Source organism: Drosophila eugracilis, unplaced genomic scaffold (genome assembly GCF_018153835.1).
Source record: "Drosophila eugracilis isolate 14026-0451.02 unplaced genomic scaffold, ASM1815383v1 contig_513, whole genome shotgun sequence".
NCBI lineage: Eukaryota > Metazoa > Arthropoda > Insecta > Diptera > Drosophilidae > Drosophila > Drosophila eugracilis.
The window spans coordinates 801,710-829,446 of NW_024573387.1; the positions used below are offsets into that span (position 1 = coordinate 801,710).

At 42.3% G+C, this 27,737-nt stretch overlaps 9 protein-coding genes across 15 annotated transcripts in view; 4 read left to right on the forward strand and 5 right to left on the reverse strand.

Moving 5' to 3' along the window:
- Positions 1–16,758, forward strand: part of LOC108114815 (protein sickie) — a 179,024-nt gene extending 162,266 nt beyond the window's left edge. For all 6 annotated transcript variants that reach the window (XM_017225936.2, XM_017225933.2, XM_017225935.2 and 3 more), the window contains 4 exons: positions 13,603–15,431; positions 15,493–15,748; positions 15,811–16,290; positions 16,354–16,758. In XM_017225936.2, coding sequence (XP_017081425.2) covers positions 13,603–15,431; positions 15,493–15,748; positions 15,811–16,290; positions 16,354–16,473 — 2,685 coding nt within the window. In that variant the 3' untranslated portion in view covers positions 16,474–16,758. The remainder of the gene's footprint in view (positions 1–13,602; positions 15,432–15,492; positions 15,749–15,810; positions 16,291–16,353) is intronic.
- A 940-nt stretch (positions 16,759–17,698) lies between these two features.
- Positions 17,699–19,102, forward strand: LOC108114876. 2 transcript variants are annotated; one of them, XM_017226032.2, is made up of 3 exons: positions 17,699–17,781; positions 18,366–18,790; positions 18,850–19,102. In XM_017226032.2, the coding sequence occupies exons 2-3, from the start codon at positions 18,379–18,381 to the stop codon at positions 18,984–18,986; spliced, it is 549 nt and encodes a 182-aa protein (XP_017081521.1). In that variant the 5' UTR covers positions 17,699–17,781; positions 18,366–18,378; the 3' UTR covers positions 18,987–19,102. The 2 variants fall into 2 exon arrangements, with proteins under 2 accessions (XP_017081521.1, XP_017081522.1); XM_017226033.2 differs by lacking the exon at positions 17,699–17,781 and adding an exon at positions 17,813–17,831.
- Positions 19,103–19,253: 151 nt separating this feature from the next.
- On the reverse strand, positions 19,254–20,610 carry LOC108114764. The gene is made up of 6 exons (XM_017225876.2): positions 20,435–20,610; positions 20,244–20,369; positions 20,004–20,183; positions 19,744–19,941; positions 19,511–19,681; positions 19,254–19,451 (listed from the first exon to the last, which is right to left on the reverse strand). Exons 1-6 carry the CDS (start codon positions 20,608–20,610, stop codon positions 19,268–19,270), a joined length of 1,035 nt encoding a protein of 344 aa, XP_017081365.2. The 3' UTR covers positions 19,254–19,267.
- Positions 20,611–20,789: 179 nt separating this feature from the next.
- Positions 20,790–21,177, reverse strand: LOC108114788. The gene has a single exon (XM_017225900.2). The coding sequence runs from the start codon at positions 21,123–21,125 to the stop codon at positions 21,006–21,008; it is 120 nt and encodes a 39-aa protein (XP_017081389.2). The 5' UTR covers positions 21,126–21,177; the 3' UTR covers positions 20,790–21,005.
- Positions 21,178–21,196: 19 nt separating this feature from the next.
- On the reverse strand, positions 21,197–21,963 carry LOC108114787. Its single transcript, XM_017225899.2, has 2 exons — positions 21,863–21,963; positions 21,197–21,799 (listed from the first exon to the last, which is right to left on the reverse strand). Exons 1-2 carry the CDS (start codon positions 21,884–21,886, stop codon positions 21,392–21,394), a joined length of 432 nt encoding a protein of 143 aa, XP_017081388.2. The 5' UTR covers positions 21,887–21,963; the 3' UTR covers positions 21,197–21,391.
- A 300-nt stretch (positions 21,964–22,263) lies between these two features.
- LOC108114868 (mucin-2) lies at positions 22,264–23,465 on the forward strand. The gene is made up of 2 exons (XM_017226022.2): positions 22,264–22,339; positions 22,405–23,465. Exons 1-2 carry the CDS (start codon positions 22,310–22,312, stop codon positions 23,344–23,346), a joined length of 972 nt encoding a protein of 323 aa, XP_017081511.2. The 5' UTR covers positions 22,264–22,309; the 3' UTR covers positions 23,347–23,465.
- Positions 23,466–23,894: 429 nt separating this feature from the next.
- LOC108114869 lies at positions 23,895–25,274 on the forward strand. Its single transcript, XM_017226023.2, has 6 exons — positions 23,895–24,008; positions 24,067–24,093; positions 24,148–24,303; positions 24,365–24,496; positions 24,551–24,721; positions 24,775–25,274. Exons 1-6 carry the CDS (start codon positions 23,958–23,960, stop codon positions 24,997–24,999), a joined length of 762 nt encoding a protein of 253 aa, XP_017081512.2. The 5' UTR covers positions 23,895–23,957; the 3' UTR covers positions 25,000–25,274.
- A 423-nt stretch (positions 25,275–25,697) lies between these two features.
- On the reverse strand, positions 25,698–26,408 carry LOC108114870. The gene is given in 3 exon segments (XM_017226024.2): positions 25,698–25,915; positions 25,918–26,281; positions 26,337–26,408. Coding segments are annotated over 3 exon segments (597 nt in total). The 5' UTR covers positions 26,394–26,408; the 3' UTR covers positions 25,698–25,739.
- A 493-nt stretch (positions 26,409–26,901) lies between these two features.
- LOC108114852 lies at positions 26,902–27,729 on the reverse strand. The gene is made up of 2 exons (XM_017225998.2): positions 27,617–27,729; positions 26,902–27,557 (listed from the first exon to the last, which is right to left on the reverse strand). The coding sequence occupies exons 1-2, from the start codon at positions 27,692–27,694 to the stop codon at positions 26,994–26,996; spliced, it is 642 nt and encodes a 213-aa protein (XP_017081487.2). The 5' UTR covers positions 27,695–27,729; the 3' UTR covers positions 26,902–26,993.
- Positions 27,730–27,737: the final 8 nt, after the last annotated feature.

Sequence of the window (27,737 nt, forward strand, 5' to 3'; positions counted from 1 at the left end):
TAAAAAAATCCCCAACAAAAGACAGACAGACAGCTGGCCCAGACGGCACAGAGAGAAAAGTCAATAATTTATTCAGTAGGAAAATGGAGAATAAATAAAATAATTGCTATTCTTTCTTTAACTTTATTACAATCTATTCTTCTCAATATTCACATTTTCAAGTATAGATATTTTTTCAGTGTACTTAGTACGTCTCTTAACGGTGGCTTAGCCCCTTCTTTTATTTTCTGACCCTCTCACACAGCAGGTTTCGTGCCTAATTAATGCAGGCCGCTAAACGTCAGGGTGAAGTTTTAAGAAAAATAAAGGCAAAAAAAAGACTTTTAGTTTTCTTATAGATCGCTGGCGCTCCCTTTTCAAGCTCTTTTTTTATTGTGTTATTCAGTTTTATTTTTTGCATAAATACATAAATTTTATAATTTTACGATCGCGAAGCTGACTCCGCGGCGATAACCATTCGTTGATAAGCCCAAAGGCAATCCGATTTTCGGTGGAAACAACTTTGGCAATGTCGGCGCCGCCGCCTCGGCCGCTGTCAACAGACATATTTTTCTAGCGCTAATTTTAATAAATTTGAAATAGGAGCCATAAAACACTTTAAAGGCGGGCATGAAATTGTTGCTGTACCTAATTAATAATTTTTACGATTTCTTTGTCACGTTTGGTTACCTCAACACACCTTGAATGATCCAATGATAGAACTTCTTGATCAGCCAAATGGAGGCAAATAGAGCCTCCATTATTGAACGACTCTCCAGTGAATTGATGTTTAGCCAAAAATTATTTCAACCACACACCTCCACCTGTCAAAATTGCCGCCCCAACACAGGCACTGAGCTACTTAGCTATGCAGTTGACAGCCCAAGTCAGCTTTTTGGCTTTTTGCGCACTTCAAATTTTGTTTGTTTTTTGCTCAACCAGTTTTGGCCATTGAACGTTCAGAATACTTTGGATATTTTGTGCCTGACACAATTAGCCAACGAGTTTTTATGTGAGCTACAAAAATAATAACAACAAATCGATAAATGGAAGCCCCAATGTCAGAGCATCATCAGTAAAAATAGTTTCCCAAACGACCCCCAGAACTGAGCTGAGAACATGTGTTGAGCTGATCTCTTGATGCCGCCGGGTATTCACGCTTTAATCTCGCCAGCATTTTATTTTGCAAATATATAGTTGGTTTCATTTCCTAAACACATTAATCAAAATCCCCCCTCGATCTCAGAGTTGTCAGTCAGCTGCTTATGTTTAAGCGCTGCTATTTCTATATATATACACATTTTTTCTCGTCCAAGTCTCAGGCAATTTCCTTTTGAGATTTCCACTGGCTGATAAGACAGACTCGGCAGCCTCGTTGTCTAGACTTTGGGCCCTTTATTTTTTTTTTTTTTTTTCTGGGTGCCTGCCCACAGGAAAAGCGCAGAAATCTAGACAGCCTGCGACAGACACTCGCGATAAGTTCCTGAATGCCTCCCAAGCCGCGTTTTGCATTTCGGCGAAAGTTGTCAATGCTGTCAAAGGTGCGTTACAGATAAACTAGAAGCGGAGGGAGGGACACTGTAAGGAACGCCTTCGCATTGGAAACGAGTTGGTCTGAACCCTTGCCATTTACCCAGCCACAAAGTTCAATTTTTATTTAGTTTTTAGCATAACAATAGATAGCAAATGAACCATTAAATGCCAATGCAATGCCGAGCTGCAATTGCATAAATTTCAATAGACAAAGCCAAACGGAGAGGGAAAAATGCAAAAATGCAAACAATTAGACGCCCACATGACCCACAAAAGTCAAATTTCGAAAGAGGAAAAAATCGCAAACATTTTTTGATGCCCTGTGGGTGCTTGAAGTTATTGAATTTTGACAAAATTTGATTTATTTTTGCTTTGTTCGAATTAATTTGCACGATTCGTGCCTGGGTTGATTGAATTTCGCCTCACTCGGTCAGTTCTTTTAAAACTGTGCTTGGTCCTGCTCAAACTTTAGCCGCAGGGTGACTCATGTTAGACTTTTTCCACTTCTGTTTTACTTTGGCTTTTGCATAGGCCATAAATATCGTACATTGTCGCAAAGTCACTGCAACATTATGCCTGGGTGTGTATATATCGGTGATTCACCCTGTAATCGTCTGCAAAATCTACATTGAAAGGTTTGATTGATTGCATTGATAGAAAGCTAGGCAAAGGAAAGCGAGTCTATACATTTCGATTTGTGGAAGAAGACTGTTTTATAGGGAAAATAAATTGCTTCTCTAGGAACCTTAAAGTTTAAATAGTTTAAAGTATCTGAACTAGAATCGTAAAGTATGTTATGAAAGAGCGTTAGGCTTTCCGTCTACTATAACTAGTTTGACCAGATTTTGTAGTAAATTGTTATAATAAGAGTAATTCTCAGCCACTTTTATACCTTAAATTCCCGTTCAGAGTGTTACTCTGATCGCTAGATAGCGTTAATTTTTAGTTAATTTCTTCATCCACATTGAGCCATTCCGAAATTATACACATTCCATGGCATCGTCACTCCACTCTACTCCGACCGCAACCCGCAATTAAAGCGACTCTCTATTAGAAGCCCCGAGAAGTCCGAGTGTAGCACACCATGAACTGCAATCAAAACAATTACAGCCAATTCACGCAGCGCTAAAAACAACAGCAACTGTCCAGAGCAGTCACAGTTCCCACTTCTCACTCCCCAGTCACTTCCCAGTCCAGTCACAGCTGCAAAATAATAAAACCTAAAAAAAATATAGAAAAAAGAGAGAAATTCAACAACAATAAAGTAGAAACATTGAAACGTCGCTCGGAGTATGTTGATGACATTAGAAAATGGTTGTTTATTGCATTTCCTTGTTATTGTTGCCTTTGTCAGCTAACCAGACGTTTGGCAAAATGGCAAAAGTCCGGCAGTCCTCGAGTGATGGTGTTATATGTAGCCTCAGCCCCAGCCCCAGCCCCAGCTCTAACCCCAGCTCCAGACCCACAAGGAACCAGAACTCCTTCGTGGCTCCCAAGTGTCAACGAACCGAGTCGAACCGAACCGACAAACCAATTGACAGGCAGACCCAGCCATAGGAATCGGATTCGAAATGGGAATGGATAGGGGAATGGGGTATATGGCGACTCCAACGGATCTCTGGGATGCCACATGCTTATAGATATGTTTAAGTGCCCGTTTGTGTCAGTCAAATGTGTCGGGCAGATGATAAAATTCATAAAAATCGAGAGCCCCAGCAAAAATGAAATATGAGATATAGTTTTAGGGAAAGATATTCATTAATTGATTTTGTTTTTTATTTACCAAGGTCTTAAGTTTGTGTTTTCATATTTAGAGGAACTTGGGTTTTGCCTAACTTAAGCAACATTGGGATATTAATGATAGAAATTTACCAAAATAGATTTCGAAAAGCAACTACTTAGAGGTCGTTTGCTAAGCCTTTACTTAACAACTTTCCATTTCATTGGAAACCATTTCCCACTCCACTTAACACCCACTCTTCATCACGATGCCTTTCTTGAAAAAGTCTACGAATCCATTAGACTGTCCTCTATTATGCTGCTCCAAATAGGTGCGATAGCTTCGCTTTTATTCCATTTTTCTTTAGAGGACGTCCATCAAAAACCCGACGCAACGTGCGTCATGTGGAATAGATGCTAATTAGGCGCTAATGAGACAACTTGGCCATAGAAACGAACCAAATTTGAGGGACAGGCACGAGTGCGATTCGAGGGAAGAGGAAAAATGGGGAGCTATTAGAGCAGAGTAGAGTGGAGTAGGAGAGGGCGTGGCAGGCGGAGTTCATTGGACGAAGTGCCTCAATTTATGAATCCCGGCTTCAATTAAAAATGATTGATGCAGTCTTATCTCTTAAGTCCCAATGGGGGGCCCTAGCAATGAACAATCGAGTGCGCGAGTCGGGCAAAACTTTATATTTTCTTGATTATAAATGATAAACCTCAATTTGAATGCCGCAGCAATTAATCAATGTTTAAAGCGAACGAATACACACACACACAGACAATCAATCCAACATGAAAACCCTATGAGGAATAGCCTGAAATTTGAGGAAAAATAATAATAAAAAAGTGAACAAAAAATGTCGGCAGCCAGCACGAGTAATCGTCCGCCTCCGTCGCCGATATCGGTGCCTATATACGATGGATATGCCACGATACGAGCTCGTGGATTGACCCGATCTCGATCCATAAGAGCGGAATCGGAAAATGGGTCGCAACCACCTCCGGTTGTGCAAAAACCCCGAAGGCAGAGGACCATTTCCCTAAGGAGTAATTACAGTCTACCAGGAGGACAGCCAGAGGAGATTTACGCCAGGGCCAAGCCCGTTAGAACTCCCACCATTGGAGATCTGGAACCCATATATACCAATCCCTCAGGCTTTCCGCCCCCTCTCGGATGCCTCGAGTTCTTCGGGAGGAGGCAGCATGCCCTGTGATTACCAGAGTGTGAAAAAGAACTCCAGGTTCTCCCTGGATTCCCTGCAAAGTAGTGCCACCCCAAAGACTCCGGATTACAATACAGCTGGTGAAGAGGAGCCCATCTTCTTGTACACAGCACCGGAGAGTCCAAAAAGGAGATTGGATAGTGGAATCCGAAACTCCTATGACAGTTCCGATCGAGGCTGTTACTCGCCTTCGCCTAGGATAAGCTTTGATATGCAGGAGAGGGAGTGTCCGCGCCTTAGACCCCCGACATTGCGTCACAATTCGGTGGGTTCAACGGGCAATCGGCGGCCTTTGACCTTGTCTCTGAGTGAGACACCTAGATCGCCCACAGGACTACCACCGCCGGCCCCAGTTCGTCGGGAAAGTCTCTATGCCAAGCCAAAGATTTATGCAACGCCGATGCGTCCGCCGACCAGTCCACGCCTTAATCTCTACGAACTGCCCATAGTGACCCAAAGGAGTAGCAGTGCGGAGCTGCTGGAGAGGTCCTGTACCAGCCAAAGTCTGGCCACCATCGACCAGGACGAACTGCTAGTGATGCCCAGTGCCATGCCCATGCTGCCCAATGCGGTGGACAGGCGATATCATACCCTGGGTCACATGCGGGTCAAGAGCATGGGCGCCGGATTGCATCGCAGCCTGGATGTGCCCACGGGATCCATGCTGGACATGGCCACGGGTGGCCATTGGCGTCACAGGGGTGGTAACCAGTCTGCCGGGAATATCTATGCCTCTGCTGATGCAGCAGTCGACGATCTGAATCGAATGGCTCCGGAATACATGGACCCGCTAGACTTTAAGATCGGATGTCAAACCACCTTGAGGAGTAAACCAATGATTCCGTGGTATGAATTGGCCATACGAAGGGATTTCAAGCGGCAGTCATGCCCGCCGATCAGTGGATCGGGAGTGGGAGGAGTGGTCTGCGGATCCTTAACCTTGGCAACTTCGCCCCAGGAGGAGCATGAACAGGTGATGTACAGTTCTGAGGCAAAGAAAATTTTAATGTTTATGAATGAAAGATAATTACTGATAGAATCGTAAACTAAATAATTTGCAACCTTAGTGACATTTAATTATCTTTAAGCATCTCTTAAACTAAAATTTTATTTTTAAATTTGTGGTTTGAACTTAATGCGAAAACGAGAAAACTGCCTTGAGATATTCTAACCATATGATGGACAGGAAAACTCCTCCTGACAGCCACTCCAAAGACTGCAATGCATCTTTGGATTCTACAAATTCTCTGTGGTTTGTCGCTGCGGTCATAAATTTTATGTCGTGCGTGTTGTGTTCCCAATGATGTCTTCACCTGGCATTCCTCATCCGGCTTTGGCATTACAAATGCAGCTCCAGCTCATCGAATATGGCCAAGCTATGCAGGAGTACCGAGTTGGGGGACAAGAACCCGACAGCAAGTTGTAACTAAAGTGGCCATAGAATATCTGGTAAAGACCAGAGAGCCAGAAACCGAGTCCCATTCAGGAGTAGTTGCTATGTACAAATGTCAGTCGCCGTTAGATGCTTTTGTGCACTGATTGATTTAATCAAACTTGCATGAGGAGCTGCGTCTACAAAGGCCTTTGGGCACGGGGCTATCTCGTGAATTAAGCCAGAAGGCCAGACAAAGTCTTTTCCCATTAGTTTCACGTCCCGTGGATTACAGTTTGACTAGCATTGGTATTTAATACCACGCCGACAGCGCTCAGTCACATCTGTGGAGTTTCTGCAGTGGTGGCCCCTGCTGCTGATGACCAAAACCGATGACCTGATTTCGCGGAACATGCAATTGATATGTCCACGAAAGAAATCAGACATCGATGTGGGGTCTGCCCAGACGTTGGAATGCCCTGCAGTGGGAAAGGAAATAAAAACGATGAATCTGAGATGTGGCATATCATCGATATTGTTTGTGACATCCACACTTATGAGAAATGAGAACAAACGCCTTTGCTTATTTTTCTCTACAAAGATACTGTTTACTAAAGATCAATATTGCCTCCCAACGAAAAAAGATTTACTATAAGCAAGAAAGTATTCAAAACGATTGATTATTTATGAAAATAAAGTAATTTATTTTTAATATAGATATTTCTATGTATTTGCAAACATTAATCGGGATTTTAATACCTAGATTTTTTATTTTAAAAGTCATTAAATATTTGATGTGTTCAAAAATGTGTTTAATGATGAATATTGTCAAAATCATTGGAAATAATTCAAGCTGCGTACTCAGTGGCGCCAATTAAAGCCCAAAATACTGAATGAATTAAAAGGCCCGAAGAAATATATACCCATTCGATTTAACCTATATGCCCTGATCCATCGGACAGGCAATCCAACATCAATACCGAAGCACTAAAGACAACAAATCCCAGAGACTTCGTCGCCAATTGCGGGTCCAATCAATGTCAACTTTCAAAACAAATAAAGTTGCCATTAATGCCGCACGCTGAGTACGTTTGTTTTTTCCTTCGTTTATTTTCCTTGGCAGTTTTTTTTTACATTTTTTGTAGTAGTTTTTTGCTCATATTCGATTTGGCGCGTTTTTAAAGCGGTTTTTAGGCTTAGCCCCAGCGACGCCGCCGACTGTTTTTAAGGCGTTTTTCATGTTCATTTCATGTTTATTTATGAGCGGCTCTAAGCAGCTGCCAGTCCTCGATGGCAGTGGTAACCCGAGCTGGCCAAGAAGTCAACTATGGAAAGTGAAATTGTCAGATGGCGTGTGAACAAGCGCCGCCGCTGACAGTTTGGGCAGCACTGATCCCAAATACTGGTCAGAGGTGATATCACAATTTTTATTGGGGAGTCAATGGGTTGAATGCCATAAGTTGATTGCTTTTAATTGATTTAATTCATTGAGGTATTTTATTGTTTATTCTTTGGAATTTACATATTTGGCAATTGTTATTGTGATCATGAATTTGAGCGTAACCAGACTGTAAAATGATTGATGTGATTTTGATTATTTGACTGGTTTCGTAATTGTTTAATGTAAAGTCATTTAAATGGTTTCAATAGAGTATTAATTGCTCACCTGACAGTTAAAGTGAAAACATTAATGTTGATTGCGATTCCATTTCGCCTTTTTAAGTGACATCTCCTCCACTCCTCAACACCTTTTAGAACTTTTCATTTAGTTAAGTCTTTAGTTTGAGGCAAGGACAGTTCGTCAACCGTTTGTGCCACTTTCAAAGCACTGCGCCATGCATAATTAATAAATCTTTTGGCTGACAAAACGCCAACAAATTGGCAACCCAAGCTGGCCTTAAATAACTCGTTGTTGGCTTTTATCTATCGGGGATCGCTTATTAAAACAGAGCTGCTCTCTGATAAACGAGATGGCAGGCTGGCGATTGTGGCGAGTGGTCGACTGCACATGAAATATCTTTATATCTCGCAGATAGTAATTGCAACTGCGGCACAGAGCCAACAAAGAAACTGGTTAACTAACTGACTGACTGAATGTCCGAGTGTCTTTCTCAATTGGCCACCAGTTTGTTTTACTCAGAGCCCACAAAAAAACAAGACAATCTCTACACGATCCCCAAATACTTCTATGATTTTCTCTGCTGGAGCTGCACCTGAGTTCACCCCGTTCAATTTGTAATTAAATCATAAATATTTATTTATTTCACTATGCAAGTCAGCAAATTATTCCGGGCTAGGCACGTGTTTGGACTCTGTAGTTTGTTCATTTGTTCGTTCGCTTTTTTGTGGCCATTCGACCTGTCACAGGGGGCTGAGGCTGGAAACCAGTTTTGTACAAGTAGTTCTTCGGCAGGGTTCCCAAAAGACCAACAGCCAAAAACAACAAAAAAAGAAACAGAACACAAAAACTTGTTTCCGACCGCAAGACAAGCTGGAAAAGTAGAGAAAAACGAAGGAGAATGTTCAGAAACAAAGACGTGACCATGATGAAGCTGTTGAGGAAAAGGACGAGTCAGTGTCGACTATATATCTGTATATATACATATATATACTTGTCTCCCCGAGGAAATCAGCGGCTGGCAAAGTAAACTCAATTCGACTCAAGCCCAGAATCAAAACAAACAACAATGGTCAACCAGAATCGAGCTGAAGAAACCAGAAACCCAAACCCAAGCCCAGAACCAAATCCGAAACCAAGTCCAGGTCTTTGGTTTGATAAGCCACAAAGAAGGGAAATGTAAACAAGCTAAAAACTTTTAGCTGCGATGTTGATTTGAATGCTCCACACAAATATTATATTGTTATCATCGTCATCGTTGCATCTTCATTGTCTCTTGTTGGACGTGCCTCTTGTGGCTTCCGGTCTTGGACAAAATCAATAAAATACGAAAACCGAAATACAAAAACGGGGGACGGAGAGCCCTTGAATGGCCATTGATCGTCATGATCATGGACAGCCAAAGCCCAGTCATTGTTGTGATTTGATAAAGGAATTAAATGACAATGGCCAGAATAAATTCAAACGAAACGATTACGAAATGGTCGTTTGGGCTGATCCGATTTCAGTCAATAAACAAGCCATAAAATTATTATCTTTTGATTGGTGAGACATCATAAAAGGGTTGGGAGAGTTCTTAAAAAGCAACAATAATAACACAAATTAGGAAGAGAAGTACTCTGATTTATTTGGAAATCTCAGAAACTTGTTAATGGGAAAATTCATAAACAATAAAATACTTAAGTCTTGAGAGCTGTTTTTTAATCTCCGATGAATCTTTTAAAATATCTCCTGTACCATTTTAATCTCTCCAAAGCTTTTTGCAATCAACTCATTTGGCAATCTCTTTTTCTCTCTTTGCAGGTAAGTTCACATGCGGAAAAAACCGAAAACTACGAGGGGGTTGGCGTAAGTTAGTGGTGGATACCATTAGCCAAATGGCATATTTATCTGGCTAGCTTTATATTTCTTTTTTTTTGGCACGGCTTTTGAGAAAGGCGGGGGATTCGGCAATTGTACAAATAATGGAGCCAAGCAATCTTGATCTTTCACCAGCCACTGGGACAGAGTCTTCCATTCTTGAAAATAAAAAATTAAATCGAAGTTGCAGCGGAGTCTGCGGCGGCGGATCAAAGTAGACTCGACTGGCCTGTGAGTGTGGATACAACTTCGTTGTGGGTTCGTCGCCACCACATCTCCACCGATCTCCCCACAGCTGTCCAAGATTTTTAATGATGATTTGCTATTTTTTCTCCGCTTGCGGCTTCAGGATCCCAATGGTCATGTCTCTGATTCCTTGGTGTTCCGCTTTATTCAGCCACTTCGATTTGCGACTTGCGACTTGGGACTTTGTGTGCGCCACAAACAATCAGAACGGATTAGTTTGTTAATCAGTTTATTATGTGGCAGGCCTCGGAATTCGATTGGGTCGAAGATGAAATAATTTTCGGCAGAAAACAAGAATCGAATGGGAAATGGTGGAAAGGAATCCCAAAACAGGATATCGTTCTTGAATAGGGAACACCGAATACCACTTAATTCCCTGAAAAAGTATCAGTTCTTTCTTAACAGCCTTAAATGCTAAACAAGAGACAAGCACAGTTAAAAATAGTTTCTATTTAGCACACGCTATCTTATCTAGTTGAAGAGGCTAACTCTCCTTTGATAGTGCAAGTCAACTCGGTGTAATCTTAATCAGCAATCAAACACGAGGGGGCTTTTTCAATCATGGCAAAGTCACATAGGTTAGAGTCTTCAGCTTCCATCTTCATTAATTTTCCCCAATCGGAAAATTCAATCAGCTGAGGAGGATTCATAATTCAGCAAGGTTAAAGCCATCAGACCTGGCCAAAAAATAACTTCCGAGCTCTAACTGACACCTGACCTTGGGAGGCCTTCTTCAATTAGTCATTACTGGCCAGGCATCCGCCCGTCCTTGGGAAAACTTTCACTGAAATCGGATGCTGGGTATGGGGCCTTCATCAATCATCAAATATTCCAATGCAAATTAGATGCAGATACGACCACGCCCCCGCCTCCACGGTAGCTGAATAATAAATCAGGAAAGCCTGTGACAACTGCCACAGTTTGGTTCTTTTGTGTAAGTCCAACAAATGTCAAGTGTTGCAGTTGCATGTTGGTGTTGTTTGTGCGGGGCATAAATCATTGGAAAGGTCAAAGTGCACACGCCTACGGCATGTTGCCGACACTACCAAAAAACACACATCGCAACTCTCGCTACAAGGGACCGAAACACATGGTCGCCCGATGTCTGCAACAATTGTCAATTGTCAAGTGGGCAGCAACAGTCAGTCGTTGCTGTTGTCGTTGCTGTTGCAGCATGATTTATGCAGACAAACACACACACAGCAGCAGCAATTTCGGTGGCTGGCTGAATTTATTGAATTTTACAATGGACACGAACACACAGCGACCTACTTATATCACCCACTATCAAAAAAACACAGTTAATCGAAGGCCAGCGGCCTTATCAAGTGGTAAACACTATCAGTTGCCTATCGGCGACCAGCAATTCCACTGCTTAAACGCTGGCTTTTAAGTAAGTTTCGGTTGGGAGAACACTTTCTGGCCACCATTGAACTTGAACTTTGTTTTGTGTCTGCAAATTGACAGCGATAAATCCAGCAATGCATCACTGGCAACCGGCAACCGGCAACTCTGCCCCCTTCTCCTGCCTCCTGCAACATTGACAGTCAAATTAAAGTTGGCAATTTTGCAGTGGGTTCTGTTGTTGCCTTAGCCATTTAGCATATGGCCCCTTGCCTTTTTATCCCCTTCTATCTTTTTTTTTTTTCTGACTGCGTGTCGCTCGCAGCTGATGCATAACCGTTCTACGCTTCGTTGCCTCCAACGTGCAAATGAACTGCAGCAACAAGAGCAGCAGCAACAGCAGCAGCAGCAACAGCAACATCAGCAACATGAGCAACATCAACTACAGCAGCAACATCTAGTCCCCCATCTCTGGTAGTTTGAGAGGCATTGTGTGGGGGTTTAACGAAAAAAACAGCCATTTCGCTGCTTTCCCTTCATTTTTAATTTCGATGTCGTTTATGCTGCTTTTTTGCTCCCTCTATTTCCCTTCTCAATTTGCCATTCTCGTTTGCTGCTTTTAATGTTTGACTTTTAGAGTTTGAAGCGGGAGTTTCCTTTCAAAGCGATTCTTTCCTTTGTCGATTTTTCTTTTGCTAACATCAAGTTGGGTCTTAAATGTGTAAGAATCGAACGAATTATTGAGGGACCTCCCCAAATGTACATTGATAAGTGATGTTTTTTGCTAAGTAATCAAAGGATGCGAAGCATACTTGACTGTGAAAACCTTTTCATGAAGCCTTTTCAATGAACTTCTATTAGGAAACTCAAAATGCAAAACGAACTACTTTAAAGTGAAGTAATTTCATCTCTTGTGGGTGGCTTAATAACTCTACTCTTTAATCTCGAACCGCCTTATATTTAAAGTCAATTTGCCTGGCAAATTCTCACCATTTACGGCTGCTACCGAAAGCTACAGACTGTATTATTAAAAATTTAATTAAATACTTATGGCCGGTAATACAGCTCCGGAAAATAGAAGCTTGCTTAATGCCATAAAACCATTGCCAATTAGCATTGGCATGCGGTTAGTTAGTTCACTGGACATAGGCATGACCTCATCGAAGTTATTAGCTACCGGCGAATCGCACACCCATTTGTAAAATTAAAAACAAATAGGGAGACACACACATACACATTATACTAATTATAATTGCTAGAATTGCCGCAAATCTGTATTTCTGGCACTGCCTCGGTTTTCCACTTGTTTATCGATAGCCATCTAGCACGTTTCGCTATTCAATTAGCCACTCATTTATGCAAATTGCAATGGCACGCTCTATAGATGTATATTTTAGTTTTCTAGATGGAAATCCGTCATCACTAAATGATGAGCACTCGCTCTGGCAAAGGTTTTCTCAGTTCAAGGTCGGCGTGAGGCAAACATTTTTAATGGGCGAGAAGCTGACTTCATGCCTGCTCTGAAATAAAATCACTTGAAAGTGCTTTCCACTTTATTATCCACTCAAAGGAAAATAGCACGTTAATACGTTTTAATTGTTTGGGGGAAGTGGCAGAGAAGTTATCCTGCAGGTGCCGCCGTGTCCTGTTTGTCACGTTACTCATACGCACCGTAATCAATTTTTATGTTTGCCGCTTACGTGAGTTGGCAGCCAAACGAAGCAGATTTCCGAGCCCTTCTCCAAATATGCAGATACGGAGAAAGTTGAAAGGGTTACTACGTGGTTTTTAAATGCAAATCGCGTTGGTTGTTATGTCTGTATGTGTGTGTGTGTGGGGGTGGCCTTAACACTTGTTGTGATCACGTTTGCAAATTCATAATTTAATTAGTCTGGTGCACTTGAAATGCCCGGCATGTCGCCCAATTTAATAATAATAAAAATGGTAAATTACTTGGTGAGGCATTTTACGAGCAGAATGGAAGAGATTGAGCGGTTTCTTCATTACTTCCTTGGCAATTACAACATCCGCCCTGAGTCACCACTTCTCTTAATTTCTCTAATGACACTCATCAACTTGATGCAGAAATATATATATAAACGAGTATATATCTATGGGTAATATAGCATTTACTCCGACTCCTCTCTCTATTTGTGCCCGGTCACGTTGGCTCATAAAAAAATAAGCAACGATGGCAAAGTGCTGACATAACAAAGCAAAAGAAATGACACAGGTTCTAAGCTTCACACAGAGAAATAATATAAGACAGGGATTTGGAAGAAAATTTGGCTTTTAAAACTCTTTTAATCAATTTTTAATTATTATTTTTCACCAAAAAGTAAAAGCATTAGATGGGTGTCATTCAAAAAAAGGCTGAAAACACCTTTTGAACTTTCAAAAAGTATTGTTTCCACGAAGAAGCAACAAATAGCTGCATTCTCTAAGTGCACGTACTCCAGCGTAGGGACAGAAGTTTTCAAAAAGTTCTTAAAGCCCGGCTTAGAGCCCCGGCTCATGGTCCGTGAGTCATGTATCCGAGGTGAGTTGCAAGTGGCGGGTGCAACGTCTTGCATGCCAAATAGCAAACTCCCTGGCTCAGAATTCGAGGCACGAACGAGATGTGCTCAAAACGGGCGATGATGGATTGTACAGACTTGGCCAAAACCCACCTTTACCTAACTCCTCTCTCTCCTTCTTCCTTGCAGGCCCATGTGGTCACCGCCTTTGAGCAATCGCTGTCCAACATGACCAACCGACTGCAGCAACTGACGGCGACGGCGGAGCGAAAGGATGGCGAACTGACGGACATGCGGCAGACCATCGAGTTGCTGAGGAAACAGTCTATCCAGGCGGGATTGACCACGGCGCACATGCAAAGCATGGGTGTCCAGACCCAGGGTCAAGGTCAAGGCCAGGTTCAGGGTCAGCCTGGATCAGATCAGAAGCCACCGGCTTCGGGGGCCCAACGCACCATTAATGCCAACAATGGCACTATGACCCTGGGAATGCAACGTCAACATAGCACTGACTCCATGTGCTCCTTGAACTCCATCAGTTCAGGTTGCTCGGCTGCCCAGGATAAGAACAAGGCCAACAAAAAGAAGGGCTGGCTAAGGAGCAGCTTTACAAAGGCATTTTCCCGCAATGCCAAGATCTCCAAGACGAATCGTCATGTAGGTCATTATCATCATCACAACCACTCTCAACAAGAGATGGCTTCGGGAAAAATTCCACTCCCCAACGGTCATGGTGAACCCTTGGGCCTGGCTTCCTTGGCCACCCAACCTGCACCTCCTTTGCCTAACAGTAAGCAGAGCAGCCCAGCCAAAACCCTCACCCTCATAGACAATGCCAAACCCATCGATGCAATCGAGCAGGAGGATCAGCAGGTTGTGGAGGATCTGAAGAAGCAGTTGCGAGAGAAGGATCTCGTTCTGACTGACATTCGCCTGGAAGCTTTGAGCTCGGCCTCCCAACTGGAGAGCCTCAAGGAGATGATGAACAAGATGCGGGCGGAAATGATGTCCCTGAAGCACAACAATGAGCGTCTTCAGAAACTGGTCACCACTAGATCGTTGGCTGGTTCAGAGGCCAGTTTGGGGCAGGCCATAAGTCCTAATGGATCTGTGGCTGGCAGCTCTGAAGTCTCAAGACGCTATTCCCTCGCCGATGGCAATAATCGCCCACCCATGGAACTCCCAGCCCGCCTGAGTGAGGAACTGGAACTGGAGGAGGATTGCTTGCCACCGGCTCCCGCTCCCGAACCACCACCACCCCCAGCTCCAATTGGCGTGAATGTGGCTCCTCTTAGTCCCAGCACCCACATAGATTTGACACCACCGCCTCCAGCTTTGGAAGCGGTTCCGCTGGCTAGTCCAGTTCACATGGCCAGTGCCACTGAGGAGTTGGCCGATGTGTGCGATGGCAAAAAGATAGCCATTGCCTGTTATCTGGGACAACCGGAGGCGTTTTCGAAGTACTGCGAAGAGTTGCAGGAACTCGATGGCTTCTATGCAAATGGCCATGAGGCGGATGCGCAATCTCAAAACGAGAGGAAGTCCAACTATGCCAGTGCAAGTTGCAATGAGTTCGTCATAGCCTGCACTTACATCTCGGGCAAGACGACTTGGCAGAACCTGGACTACGTGGTGCGCAAAACCTTCAAGGACTATGTGGCCCGCATAGATCCTGGTACTAATCTGGGTCTCAATACCGACTCTATCACCTCATATCATCTGGGAGAGGCTAAGAGAGGTCCAGAGATGGGATTCCCGGAACTACTGCCGTGCGGTTATATCGTGGGCAGTGTGAGAACTCTTTATATTTGCCTGCAAGGAGTGGGAAGTCTAGCATTTGACAGCCTCATCCCGCGCAGCATCGTTCACCGCTACATCAGCTTGCTCACGGAGCACCGTCGTCTGATCCTGTGCGGACCCAGTGGAACTGGAAAGTCCTATCTGGCTCGCCGACTGGCCGAGTTCCTAGTAGCCCGCGCGGCAAAAGGAAATCCCTCAGAGGCCATTGCCACATTCAAGTAAGTTCAAAAAAGTCTGCTTTCTTACTCAGATTATTAATTCATAACCCTCCCTTTTTAGTGTTGACCACAAATCCTCGAAGGATCTGCGTCAGTATCTTGGGCACATCGCCGAACAGGCTGCCATTGCCAATGGAGCCTCCGAGCTTCCCTCTGTGATTATTTTGGACAACCTGCATCATGCCTCCGCCTTGGGAGATGTCTTCTCCTGTCTCTTGAGCGCCGGACCGGCCAACAAGCTGCCCTGCATCATTGGCACCATGTCGCAGGCCACTTGCAACACCACTAACCTGCAGCTGCACCATAATTTCCGCTGGGTAACTACCATACTAGCCTCTACAATGAAATCAAAACTAATCTTAAAATCCTACTATTACAGGTCCTTACAGCCAATCACATGGAACCGGTGAAGGGCTTCTTGGGCCGCTTCCTGAGACGTCGGCTCTTCCAGCTGGAACTGCAGACTCAGCATCCTCAGCCTGAATTGGCAGCAGTTCTGGCCTGGTTGCCCTCTGTGTGGCAGCACATCAATAGATTTCTGGAGGTGCACAGCTCCAGTGATGTAACCATCGGTCCAAGGCTGTTCCTTGCTTGTCCGCTGGATCTAAAGGACTCACAAGTATGGTTCACCGATATCTGGAACTACCACCTGTCGCCATATCTGGTTGAGGCGGTTCGTGAAGGAGTGCAGCTCTATGGACGACGAGGTGGCGCCTGGAACGATCCATCCGCCTTCATCAGGAACTCTTATCCCTGGCCATACGGTCCGGATTCAGTGCCCCCATTAAGACAAATCAATGCCGAGGATGTGGGACTCGAAGGCGTTGCTTTGACCAACGGGGAGCAGCAGGATCCATTGGTAAGATATGGAAAATAAACTCTTTCTCAGGTATTTTAACTAATCAGAACTCTTAATTAACAGCTCAACATGCTGATGCGCCTACAGGAGGCAGCAAACTACTCGGAGGCTCAGGATCAGGAATCCGATTGCGCCAGCCTAGACTCGAATGTCACACCCGACAGTTCAGCCGGTGCCGAGTGAACAGCTATAGAAACCAACCACTTCGTACATGCCAAATTTAGATGGACTAACTAAGAAGAACACGCTGGTCGAGGGCCTACTGCACCTAACTAACCAGGATTACTTTTCCCCGCACAAATGAGACTACTTGCACTACTTTCGCAGCCAGGTTCTAAAGCAGTTCCAAGAGTTTTCCATTTGCACCACATCACCATCATCCCAACTATAACCACCCCCTGCCATCTAGAGTAAATTGCACTTTTTAGCGCACTTGTTAAAAATGCAAATTGTCCAAGAACCCCCCAAAAAAACTTGATATCCACTACCTATCCTAAAATCTAGGCCCACGGCTGCGTTTCCGAAAACCCAAAACTTGAGAGATGAAACCTAAACTAACATGAAATGTTAAAGAAAGTAAAATTCATTCAGTGAATTCATTTTTGTATATATAGAACAAACTAAATCCCCTATGCTTAAGTGTGCATCTGTCCGGCGGTTTAGACTTTTTATACCCTATATCCTAGCCCAGAAACCGGCAGATCATATAAATTAAATTGCTAACTAATATCTAACTGTATTGTAAATGTAGCTATAAGTTTTTTGCTACTACCAATTTACAAGATGTATAGTTGAAGGAAAAAGCTTTCACTTTAGTTTAATTATTTGCGTAATTATCATTAAATATTGTTACAAACATATTGCATATTTATAAAACCCAATGAAGCGAAATACCATTTAAATATTTATTATGCCAAGCCGCGCTTAAACACAGGAATACGCGAAAGTGAATACGTAATGTCCCCCCATCCTTGATAAAATAGCAAAATTACCGAAAAATCACCAGAACCCTATCGAAAGATAAACCCCATATACTACCAATACAAGCAGTAAAACTATATAATACGATTAAAGCAAATTATGTGTCTCTGTCTAATTTAAATGTGTGCATTTATGAGATATGACATCAAATCAAAATAAAATATGATATCAAACATGAATTGTTTTTTTTTCTTTAAATCTGGCCAAGGAAATGCTTTGACACAGAAAAATATATACACATATCAAGTGCAATTTAAATTTGCCGCCAAATTCCGAGCTAACATCTATCGATATGTGGAAGTGCATTCATCTGATTGATGTGCTATGATAAGCTGCGATATTTTCCTAATAGTAAAGACAGCAACCATTCAATAAAATCGCCGGTAGACCTTTAGCTGGGACCTCAACCATCGACAGTCTGGCAACGCCTTGCATCGAATTCAACCTGGCAGTGCTGGTGTTATTAGTCTTGATTCTGCACACGGTCACATCGTTCAGCGAGTCAAAAAAGTAGGTAACAAATTCGGAATAAATTGTTTAAATTACAGAAATTGCAAAACGTTAGTGAGCACCAGCCTATATTAAGTGATAAGGGGGATGAGCGACCGGTGATATAATGGAAAAACATACTGCTACCGGCTTATAAGCGGTTTTCCGGGAGATGCAACCGCCCACCGATTACACAACAGCTGTGATGGCTAATGAAAAATGGGAGAATTATGCCGATATTATACCAAACACAGCACGAAATCTACGGAAATATATGACGCCGAGACTCACTAAACGTTTCAATCAATCAGATCTTTATGGAAATGGATTTTATCACAAATCACGTAGTCCTCCTGCTGTTACATAACCTCCAACTCTTTGGGTTCTATACATATACATTTACCGATTGAAGAACCCGTAAGAAATGTAGCCTCACTAAGTAACTCAGTCTACGGTCAACAGGCACCTGTAACACGTTCTACAGCCAGAAATCTTTAAATATAATAGATGGATCGCGAAGACCTTTTACGTTCATAATTCATATCAAATAACATTCGTCTTCTACTTTAAAAACATTACAAAGTCCTTTTTTTATTTAATTGCAGACTCTGTGAGAAAATGGCCCTGAGACTACTAAACAGTGCTGTGCTTCGCCAGCTGGCTTCTCAGCTGCCCAAGAGCGCCCAGGTTGGCAGCGTGGCCTCTGTCCACACTCTGGACAAGATTGGCAAACGTGAAATCGTCGGCTACGGTTGGAACGGTACCGCCTGCTACGCAGATCGCGTGGATTACCCTCTGCCCGCCGTGCGTTTCCGTGAGCCCACCAACGAGATTAACGCTCTGCGCACCAAGGAGCAGGGAGACTGGAAGAAGCTGAGCCAGCAGGAAATCAAGGCCCTGTACCGCGCCAGTTTCTGCCAAACCATCGCCGAGGTCCAGGCTGGAACCGGTGAGTGGAAGCTCCACCTGGGCATTGCCCTGCTTTTCTCCGCAGCCGCCATCTGGGTGGCCGTGCTGATGAACCTCTTCGGTGAGTATATGGTTGATATTTCGTTTCTGTATCCAATCTAAAGACTATTTTATTTTTAGTTTATGATGAGCTGCCCGTCACCTTCGACGAGGAGCACCAGAAGGCCCAGCTGAAGCGTATCATCGACCTGGAAATCAACCCCGTCACCGGATTGACCTCCAAGTGGGACTACGAGAACAAGAAGTGGAAGAACTAAGTGCGCTACCGTTAAATAATTCCGCTATTGTGTGTGATTAAGTTAGCCGACGTCTATGTGTATTAAGTGAAAGCAAGATAGTCGAAATTAAAGTTATGGCTGCTGCCTAAACTAAACAATCTTGAAAGTCATCTTTAGTCCTTAAAGGTCAATAAATCAAACTCAATGATCAGTAGTACTAATTTTATTTGAAAGAAACTGAAGATTAGACTCCGGAAACAATTAGTAAAACTGTAAATTTTCTTTTATAAATGAAATAGGCATAGCCTTTTAAGTTAAGTTTACTTGTAACTGGGCTCGGGTTTATCTGCTTGACTCTGTGATATTTTTACAGCCTCATCGTATACGATTTTAAATGCGCGAGCCGCCTTGGGGTGTTCTTCAAAATCTTTTGCATATGCATCCTTAAACTTGAATACCACTGCTATCAATTTCGGAGTCAGCTTTCTCCTCTCATCATCGGTTCTGAAAAGATTCCAATCTATATAATTACCAGAAGTACAAAAGTAAGAGATACAACATACATAAATCCCCTGTCTTTCACCGCATCAATTACTTTAACTACAGTGAGGATCTTCTTAAGAACTCCTAACATATCTTTTTTAGGAATTGAACGCTGAAAAATCTTATGCATTATTTTCTCTGCTTGTTCATAGTGGTGTAGCTTAACATTTTTGTATCCGGTCCGTCGTGTTCTAAAAGAAAAATAGTTTCCTCATTACAGGAGATCCAAATTTGATGTTGTTGCTTCACCTACCCACTTTTTTCTATAGACTCTGGCGTATGTGAGTGTTTATCTTCATGCCTGTGTAACATTTTTATAGCCTCTTCTTCTACGATTTTAAACGCACGAGCCGCTTTGGCGTTTTTGTCCAAATGTGTTTCATACGCAAACCTAAACTTGTAAATCAGTGGTATCAGGGCCGGAGTCAGCATTGCCCTTTCAGCATCGGTTCTATGCAAGGATACGAATTTTTATTATTTACCAGAAATACAAAAGTAGGATTCACAACTTACATCGATCCCTTGTCTTTCACCGCCCTAATCACTTTGGCCACAGTCAGGAAATCCTTTAGTACTCTGAGCTTGTCTTTTTTAGGAATCTTACGCTCAAAAATCTTTTGTATTACTTCCTCTGTTTGTTTACCCGCATGCGTCCACCCATTGATCTTTTTTTTGGCGCTAGATGGTCGTTTTCTAAAACAAAAATAGTTTTCTCATCGTACAACTCAAAATCTGGGCAGCGGCTACACCTACGTTATACTTTCTATAGACTCTGACGTATGATTTCCTTCTTTCAAATGACCCGAACTGTCTATAGTTGATTTCGGTTTTGTTCTCTTTGGATGAGTCAACTGAGTCGGATCCGTATCTCGATTATAACTAAAGATGATTCAAAGTTGCAATAAGGATGTGTGTCCTCGAACTCAGGAGAATTTAATACCTACTTTCTGTACCAGTCAAAGTCTTTATATGGAGGCCTATGGAGATTGTGGGGCCGGAGATGGCGTTGTCTATCTTTCTCCCAGTGATTCGATTTGGCTTTCTGGCCGTCCACGTAGACGAAAAGAACCAGAAGACAAACAAGGAATGCCAAGTGATTAGGACTTGATCCCATGACCATTTTTTCTGGAGTGAAAACAAAGTATTAGGTGAAATCAAATTCAATATGTGTTCACAAATATGACTAGAACAAATGGATTTGTGGTGACAGATTTGGTTTTAAATAAGGTTAATATAGAAGTATAGAAAACGGTAACTAATTGCTTAGAAATTTATATTTATAAAAGTCATTTTTTCTCATTAGAAAAAATCAGTAGGCAGCTATTATATATGGGATCTGACTTCTCAGTTATTTAGTAAATGTTATATCAATTATGCATTCGGAACATTAAAAATGATCAATTAATTAGTGATCCATAGATATAGGTGAACAAGGTTTCCGCTTCCCATTGTTAAACGAGAATCGAGAAGTATATAGCTCTTAGTAATCGCGTGCTATTCCGACCTTGTTAACCATTAGCCATTGCTGTGTCGTCTATTATGGGATCTCACACGTGCTGGCCAGTTTCTCCATCGTTTTTCTTTCTCAATATTGTGGAATCCATCGTGACCCACTACGTGATATACTTTTTTCATTGCAAAAACTGCCTGAAGGCACAAAAGGAGGTGCTGTTAATGAAGAAAGAATAAAATTTAAGAATTACTAATAAATTTTATTAAAATTATATTTTACCAAACAGCAATAAAACAACCGCATCGTAGCAAAGTATTCTGGCATCTAATTCAATTTGTCATGTTTTAACTTTTGAGTAATACCATTTAGGGTGCCCTTTCAAATGTCCAGTTTCTTTTTAATGACCATAAAGTTAAGTTTAAAAATTAAATATTTTATTGGTTTTTAATTAGTAGCCTGATTTGGTGAAGGCATCATTCCAATGAGCCCAATACTTTTCCGTTCTTAAATTGTGAAAGCCATCGTGGGCTCGTACATGACGTGGTCCCTTTCGGTGTTTTCCTGGCTTCACAAAAGGGTCTCCACCGTTTTCCAAATTACTCGTATTGTTCTGACCTTCAATGGGTATTGTTGAATTGTCCATGGTATCGGTACTGCTGGAGATATCAGTAGGTGATCCAGTAACGTCTGACCCAGCTCCATCCCCAGTGATTGGAGTGGTTTCTTCTGTTTCTCCAGTAGTACTGGCTGCTGGCCCAGGAGTAGTTTCCCCTGGATTTTCTGTGGTTGCTGGTGAGTCAGCCACAGGGCTTTCCTGAGCTTCAAGTGTGGCCACCAAGAAAATAACCACTCCGATCTAGAACAAAGAAACATTTATGAGTACACATATAAAAAGAGGAAATACCCTCTTGGCTCTCACCAGTTTTAGTTTAAGTCTTGTCATATTAACGTCACACCTGACACATGTACTTCGTCGAAACCAGAAGCCTCGACTGGGCAAAGCCAACTTTTATAGTCGCTGTGCGGGTTCAATCGATTAGAGCAGTTCGAAATTGATTGGAGGAGTCGTTGCCTGAGTTTACGAGCAGAACAAAAGTGAGCAGAACTTTGTGACCAATTCACAGATGACGAGGTTAAAAATTAACGAACGCAGTCAGGGAAATTCCGGGAAGACGCATCCAAACACCTGATGCCGATCGGGTTTTTCGAGAGAGATAGAGAGCGTATTAATCTGCGGCTGATTGTAATTGTGGGCTTAACGATTTCCATAATTGTGGGCGATTCTGGAGCTATATAAGTCAGCTATGATCGCCAAACACCAACCAGTTCTCTCTAAGCCCTTGCTAGTAGCAGTTAATCAATTGAGATGTTCATCAAGCTCCTGCTAATCAGCCAGGTGGGTGTCAGAACTTAAAAGATTATTATGAGCTATGATTAAATTATAATTCATTTTAATTTTAGCTTCTGGCGCTGAGCTACGCCCAATTGTCTCTGGAGGAGGCTAAAAAACAAATCGATGCATCAGTTTTAAGCGATGAGGAGACTGGCGATGATATGCATCTGGCGGAGCCTCATTATCCTCCCCAATACCAGCCACATTATCCTCATCATCCGGAAAAGAAATTAACCACTCCCAAGCCAGAAACCACGACGCCACCCCCGGAAACCACTACTCCAAAGCCGGATACTACCACGGAGACGCCTAAGATAGAGCAGGAAGCCACTGCTCTTCCGGAGAATGGCCAACTGGACGAAGGCCTAGGTCAAGTTAACGATGGATCAGCCCTGCCAGAGTCAACTACTCCGGAACCAGAGACCACAACTACTACGACTACCACCACCACAACTACGACGACTCCAAAGCCCCATAAGCACGAGCCGCATCCCCATCCCCTCCCCAGTCACGACCCCCATCATTTCAACTATCCTCAACGGTATCCTCTTCCGTACGTTCCCAATCCATACCTTAATCATGGTGTGATATTCACCCCCGACGGACCCAAACTGGCTCCTCCATCGGAGACCCCAAAAACTCCCAAAGACGCAGAAAAGGAATCTCCTGAGCAGAGTGGATACCCATCCTATCCGTCTTTTAGGTCGCCTTACTCCCCCTACCAGCCACCAGTGTTTCATCAGCTACCCAATTGGCGTAGCTTCCCAGGATATGGTCCCAGTCCTGGTTTTGGTTACCCTCACAATCATAATGACCAAGAAGATTCCGAAGAGGATAAGCCCAAAGACAAGTCTAGCGAAGAGGATAAAGAGGAGGATGTGGCTCTGAAGCCTCCAGGTTTTGGATACCCCCAGGTCTATTTGGTTCCCCGGAGACCAGTGATCACTGTACCCAGCTACCCGCGACCAAATGGCGGATACGGATCACCGTACGGTTATGGACGGTACTAATACTCTATACTAAACATTGTGAAAAGCACTTAAAGTCATGAAAGTCATTGTTAAACTAATTTTATTTCATTCTTGAAACGTACTTCCTAACATATTATTAAATATTTTATAAATCTCTATTTTCTGGATTTTTAATTTGTTTACATAAATTTTTGGTTTGATTTTCTAATAGGATTTATTCTAATCCAGTAATCTTAAAACAGTTCTAGGACAATCGGATCTAAGACGCTTTAACTGACATACGATTTTTCAATTTTATTGTGAGAATCCCGATAAATTACATTAAGAGTTTTTTATGTACAAAGTTCTTAAGGATTTTATAATGTCTTAAAGTCTTAGAGGCAAGCCTAAAAGTTCCTTTATTGGGGGAAATGATAATTGCGGTTATAATTTGCGCATATGAGCAAATTGACTTATTGGTTTCTGATTTCCCTGTCGTGCAATCCCCAGGCTGATAACCCCGGGCCCGACTCTCTCACCTTGGTGTTTTCCAGTCGAACGGGTTGAGCTCGTCAGCGCATTTAATTGCAGCGCATTCCTCCTAGTCAACTCATAGTTCTGTCGATCGTCGGAAGTTCGAGACGCAAGTGAGTTCTGTCGAGATCTGTGAGATGTTGCCGCTCCAATTGGTTATAGTGGGCTGTCTGTTCATCGCTCAGGGGGTAAGTTTAAATTGCTAGGTTCTAGAATTTCTACATTAATGCGCTCTGAATCTTTCAGCTTTGTCACACTTTGCCCGAAGTCAAGGTAAGTTATCTTAATGCTAATGTTATCTTTTTATATAACACTCTTGCATTATAGGTGAGAGTACCCCGTGACACGTCCAATATACCTCTGCATCTGTTTAAGCCCGTGGAGAAGAAGTCAAGCAATGAGCCCAGCTCTAATAGAGGTTCTTTAAACAGAGGAAATGGCACCGCCTTTGGGGATTCAAATAGTGGCCCTAAGTTTTTCGAGGTGAGATTGATAACTCTGGTTATATCTAACACCGAGTGCAACCTAACTTTTATCTTTATAGAGATCTGACGGAGAAGTGGATGAAGTAAATGCATCTTATGAAGATGAAGAAGAAAGTGACCAAAGCAACCAATTCCAGCCTCAACCATTTTATCCTCAGAACACTCCAAGGCCAAATGGCTTCCGTATTCCTGTAAGTATGATTTCAAGACTTTAGAGCCATGGATACATAATATATCTCTTTCAGCAATCCAATTTCGGAAACACATTCCAATCGGATTACAGTACAGGCCCGTCAGGCAGCAGCTTCAGTAATAGACCCTTTTCAAGCTCCCCTGATTTCCGTCGCAGAAACATTGTACCTTTTCGCGAGCCACCATTCCGAAACCAAAACTCGGGGACTTGGGTTTCCGGACCGGTAACTATTGTATATTTTTCACTGTCTGCATAAGCTAATTAACATATTTGAAGGTACCTTTATCGAGTGGCTCAATGATTCCATTAATTTCTGGAGGTCCCAGTAATCCCTTTGGACGTAGTGGTCACAGTGGTCCTATTGGACCTGGGAGCTCTTCGGACAACTTCTATCGCTCGGAATCCTATAGCTACAGCTCAGATGGCAGAGGACCTCCGCAGATTGAAGGAAATGTTTTCGACACCCGAGATGGTTTTGGATCTTCCTTCCGGAACTTTTAGTCCATGTTATTACACATAGCCTTTAAAAAAGTGTGTAAATAATAACACGTTGGTTATAATCTGAATCGGAATCAAATGGGTTTTCCCCCACTGATAATTTCCGATTCGCAGTATAACTATTAGAGGTCGTCTGAGATTAACATAATCTACACTCACTTTAACGTAAATCGTAAATATGTTTTGCATTTCAAATTAGTGAGGGCATGAAATCAATGCTGTTTAAGTTCTTTGTTGTTGTTTATTTATTTAAATAAATATAAAAACAATCGAGTAAATGAAGATGATCTTTAACGAGATAAATTTTAAGTCATTTGCAAAAAAATATTAAAAAGTAATCCCCTATTTCTTATGTCATCACTGCACTACGTTGTAAACACAATCAAGCCTATATAATATATAGTCAATATATAGTCATTGATCGTGAGATCGACAGTAAGTTATAATCAGTCTTTGGCCTATGGCGATCGTGATAATACAAAAGGTGAACTCTGGAACTCGTTGCAGTACCGGTAGCTGGATGGATGATATATTTTGTAATTATTCGGTGTAATAGCTCTCATCTGTTTGGCATTTGCATTGCCAAAGGGTGAAAGTAACTAAGTTAGCAACGTTAATTTCACCTGCAGATCAGCGATTCGGTTAAAGGGTTAGAGCAGTGAAATCTAAGATCTTTAAAAGCGTACAATGGCCAAGAATACTCCACATTTTCATGTATATATTTAGGATAAAACTATTTATATTTAAATAAAATCAGAATTTGCCAACTTATCTAACTTCTCATAGACATCCTTCTCGTTCTTAAAGTCGTTAAACTGCTTAACTAAATCAGAATTTCTGGCCAATCGACTATCAGACCATGTGCTCATATAATTTTCCACCTTTTTCTCGATTATTTTCAAGGTAGAATCCAAATTTTTTCCAGCTTTCTTTCCAAGTCCTCGACTCCGTGTTGTATAAATAACTGAATGACAACTTCATCGGCTTCCGATTCGAATTCTTTGCTGTCTGCAATTTCCACAATGCTTTCGATTTCCTCGAGAGCATTTTCCAGGATGTCTAGCTCCAGTGAATCATCAAAATCTATGGAATCCAAGACCGTAACAAATTCCTTGAGCTCCCTGAGAATGAGACTTTCTGATTCCGGCGGCAAAATAAGTTCAGCTTCATCTATTATCACTTGAAGGACATTTCTTAACTCTTCCAAAGTACTTGTTACCACTTGAAAAAGCTCAGTGGTCACTTCATATTGCAACTGCCATCTGTTCACCGGAGGAGCTGCGAGCTGTGATTAGATAAAAACTTGGATATATCCGATATATCAAATCGAAGGATCTCACCGATGACTGCAGGGCAGCAAATGCGAATAGAAAACTCCAAGTTAACCTGCTAGCCATTGTATTGAAACTGTAGCCAATTTCACTTGATCGCTTTCCTTTTATAATCCACCAGTTTTCTACATCTCAACTCCATCAAGTTATAAGCAAAAACGAGAACGCCTACATAATAAATAGTCAGGCATCGTGAGATCGATAGTAGACTGTAATCAGTCTTCAGAGTTTGATGTGCGTGATAAGAACGTTTTAGGCAAATGCTGCCCCTTTGTATTTTAATTTTCGGTTAGTGAAATTCATACATTTTGCGATTATAAAGTCACGTTTATATCTTTATTGCCTAAAAGTGACAGTTTCTGAGAGCCAAGGAAGGTGAGGAAAGTGCAGGATAAGTCTATGATCTATTCTTGGAGTGTGAGTCCAAGTCGAAAATAAAGTAATTTGTATCTTATTTAACTCGATTTGCAAACTAAATAATCCTGTTTTCCAAAAAGTCCTCCAAAAGGTTACTGAAGACGACCTAGTCAGCAAATTTCCGTTATTAAAATTCTCAAAATAAAAATATCATTAATTTTAGTATCATATTTTATATATTTAAATCTCAGGTTGTTCAAAAAATGGACTTATAAATATTGTATTTGTATTTTAATATTAGTCTTTTCACTATAAATTCGTCCAAATACCCCTGGCCACTCCCTCTATTAAGGCCTGAGCCAGTTTGGAGTAGTCCATTAGATGGAGCTCTGGAAGTTGGCCCTTAAGGTTTTGCGGAAATTCCAAAAAGGTCATTATTAGACTGTCCTCGTTATCGGTGGCCCATCGTGTGATATTGGCAACCAACTGTGACCTATCCTGTCGACTCTGCCGCAGATATTTGCTAAGATGTGGCTTAACTTTGCTAAAAAAGTTTCTGATGGAAGTCTTTTCGCCTGGCAGAACTTCGACAAGCAGTTTGTCAGGGGTTTTGTGGTACATCAGGTCGCTGTTGATCCAGGCGAAGATGTAGTACGCAGTGCTATAGTAGTCTTCATTTCCGGCAATCAAGTCTAGTTCCTCAAAGTATTGCCGATCGATAGTTTCGTTGGCTGGAAGGTGGGGAAGTCTTTGGCGGGCATCCTCTACGGTGGAGTAGAGGACCTGATTGTAGAGTCTCTCCACCGCTTGAATTGTATTCCCAGTCAAGGTGTTCTGGTTGCTTTCTGAGAGTTGGGCAGAATCAGCTAGAGCCTAACAATAGATAATCAATAAGTTTCCTCCATCTTATCAACTTGAACCTAATCACTTACCAGACAGATAAGGCACAGAGCTAGGGACCAACAAGTGATGCCGATAAGAAGACTCGGACTGCGCTCTGATCTCGCCATGCTTCCGTGATCGCTGCTCGATGAAGACTGATCTCACCCAGAG

Bases quoted from the DNA above. Each gene is read 5' to 3' on its own strand.
- LOC108114876 (XM_017226032.2), top strand. From the start codon at position 18,379: ATGGCCCTGAGACTACTAAACAGTGCTGTGCTTCGCCAGCTGGCTTCT. The intron at 18,791-18,849 runs GTGAGTATATGG...TTTTATTTTTAG, and splicing joins CGTGCTGATGAACCTCTTCG to TTTATGATGAGCTGCCCGTC.
- LOC108114764 (XM_017225876.2), bottom strand. From the start codon at position 20,610: ATGGTCATGGGATCAAGTCCTAATCACTTGGCATTCCTTGTTTGTCTT. The intron at 20,370-20,434 runs GTAGGTATTAAA...AATCATCTTTAG, and splicing joins GACTTTGACTGGTACAGAAA to TTATAATCGAGATACGGATC. The intron at 19,942-20,003 runs GTAAGTTGTGAA...ATCCTTGCATAG, and splicing joins GTGAAAGACAAGGGATCGAT to AACCGATGCTGAAAGGGCAA.
- LOC108114788 (XM_017225900.2), bottom strand. From the start codon at position 21,125: ATGAAAAAAGTATATCACGTAGTGGGTCACGATGGATTCCACAATATT.
- LOC108114787 (XM_017225899.2), bottom strand. From the start codon at position 21,886: ATGACAAGACTTAAACTAAAACTG. The intron at 21,800-21,862 runs GTGAGAGCCAAG...TCTTTGTTCTAG, and splicing joins CAAGACTTAAACTAAAACTG to ATCGGAGTGGTTATTTTCTT.
- LOC108114868 (XM_017226022.2), top strand. From the start codon at position 22,310: ATGTTCATCAAGCTCCTGCTAATCAGCCAG. The intron at 22,340-22,404 runs GTGGGTGTCAGA...TTTTAATTTTAG, and splicing joins AGCTCCTGCTAATCAGCCAG to CTTCTGGCGCTGAGCTACGC.
- LOC108114869 (XM_017226023.2), top strand. From the start codon at position 23,958: ATGTTGCCGCTCCAATTGGTTATAGTGGGCTGTCTGTTCATCGCTCAG. The intron at 24,009-24,066 runs GTAAGTTTAAAT...TGAATCTTTCAG, and splicing joins GTCTGTTCATCGCTCAGGGG to CTTTGTCACACTTTGCCCGA. The intron at 24,497-24,550 runs GTAAGTATGATT...TATCTCTTTCAG, and splicing joins CAAATGGCTTCCGTATTCCT to CAATCCAATTTCGGAAACAC.
- LOC108114852 (XM_017225998.2), bottom strand. From the start codon at position 27,694: ATGGCGAGATCAGAGCGCAGTCCGAGTCTTCTTATCGGCATCACTTGT. The intron at 27,558-27,616 runs GTAAGTGATTAG...ATCTATTGTTAG, and splicing joins CTCTGTGCCTTATCTGTCTG to GCTCTAGCTGATTCTGCCCA.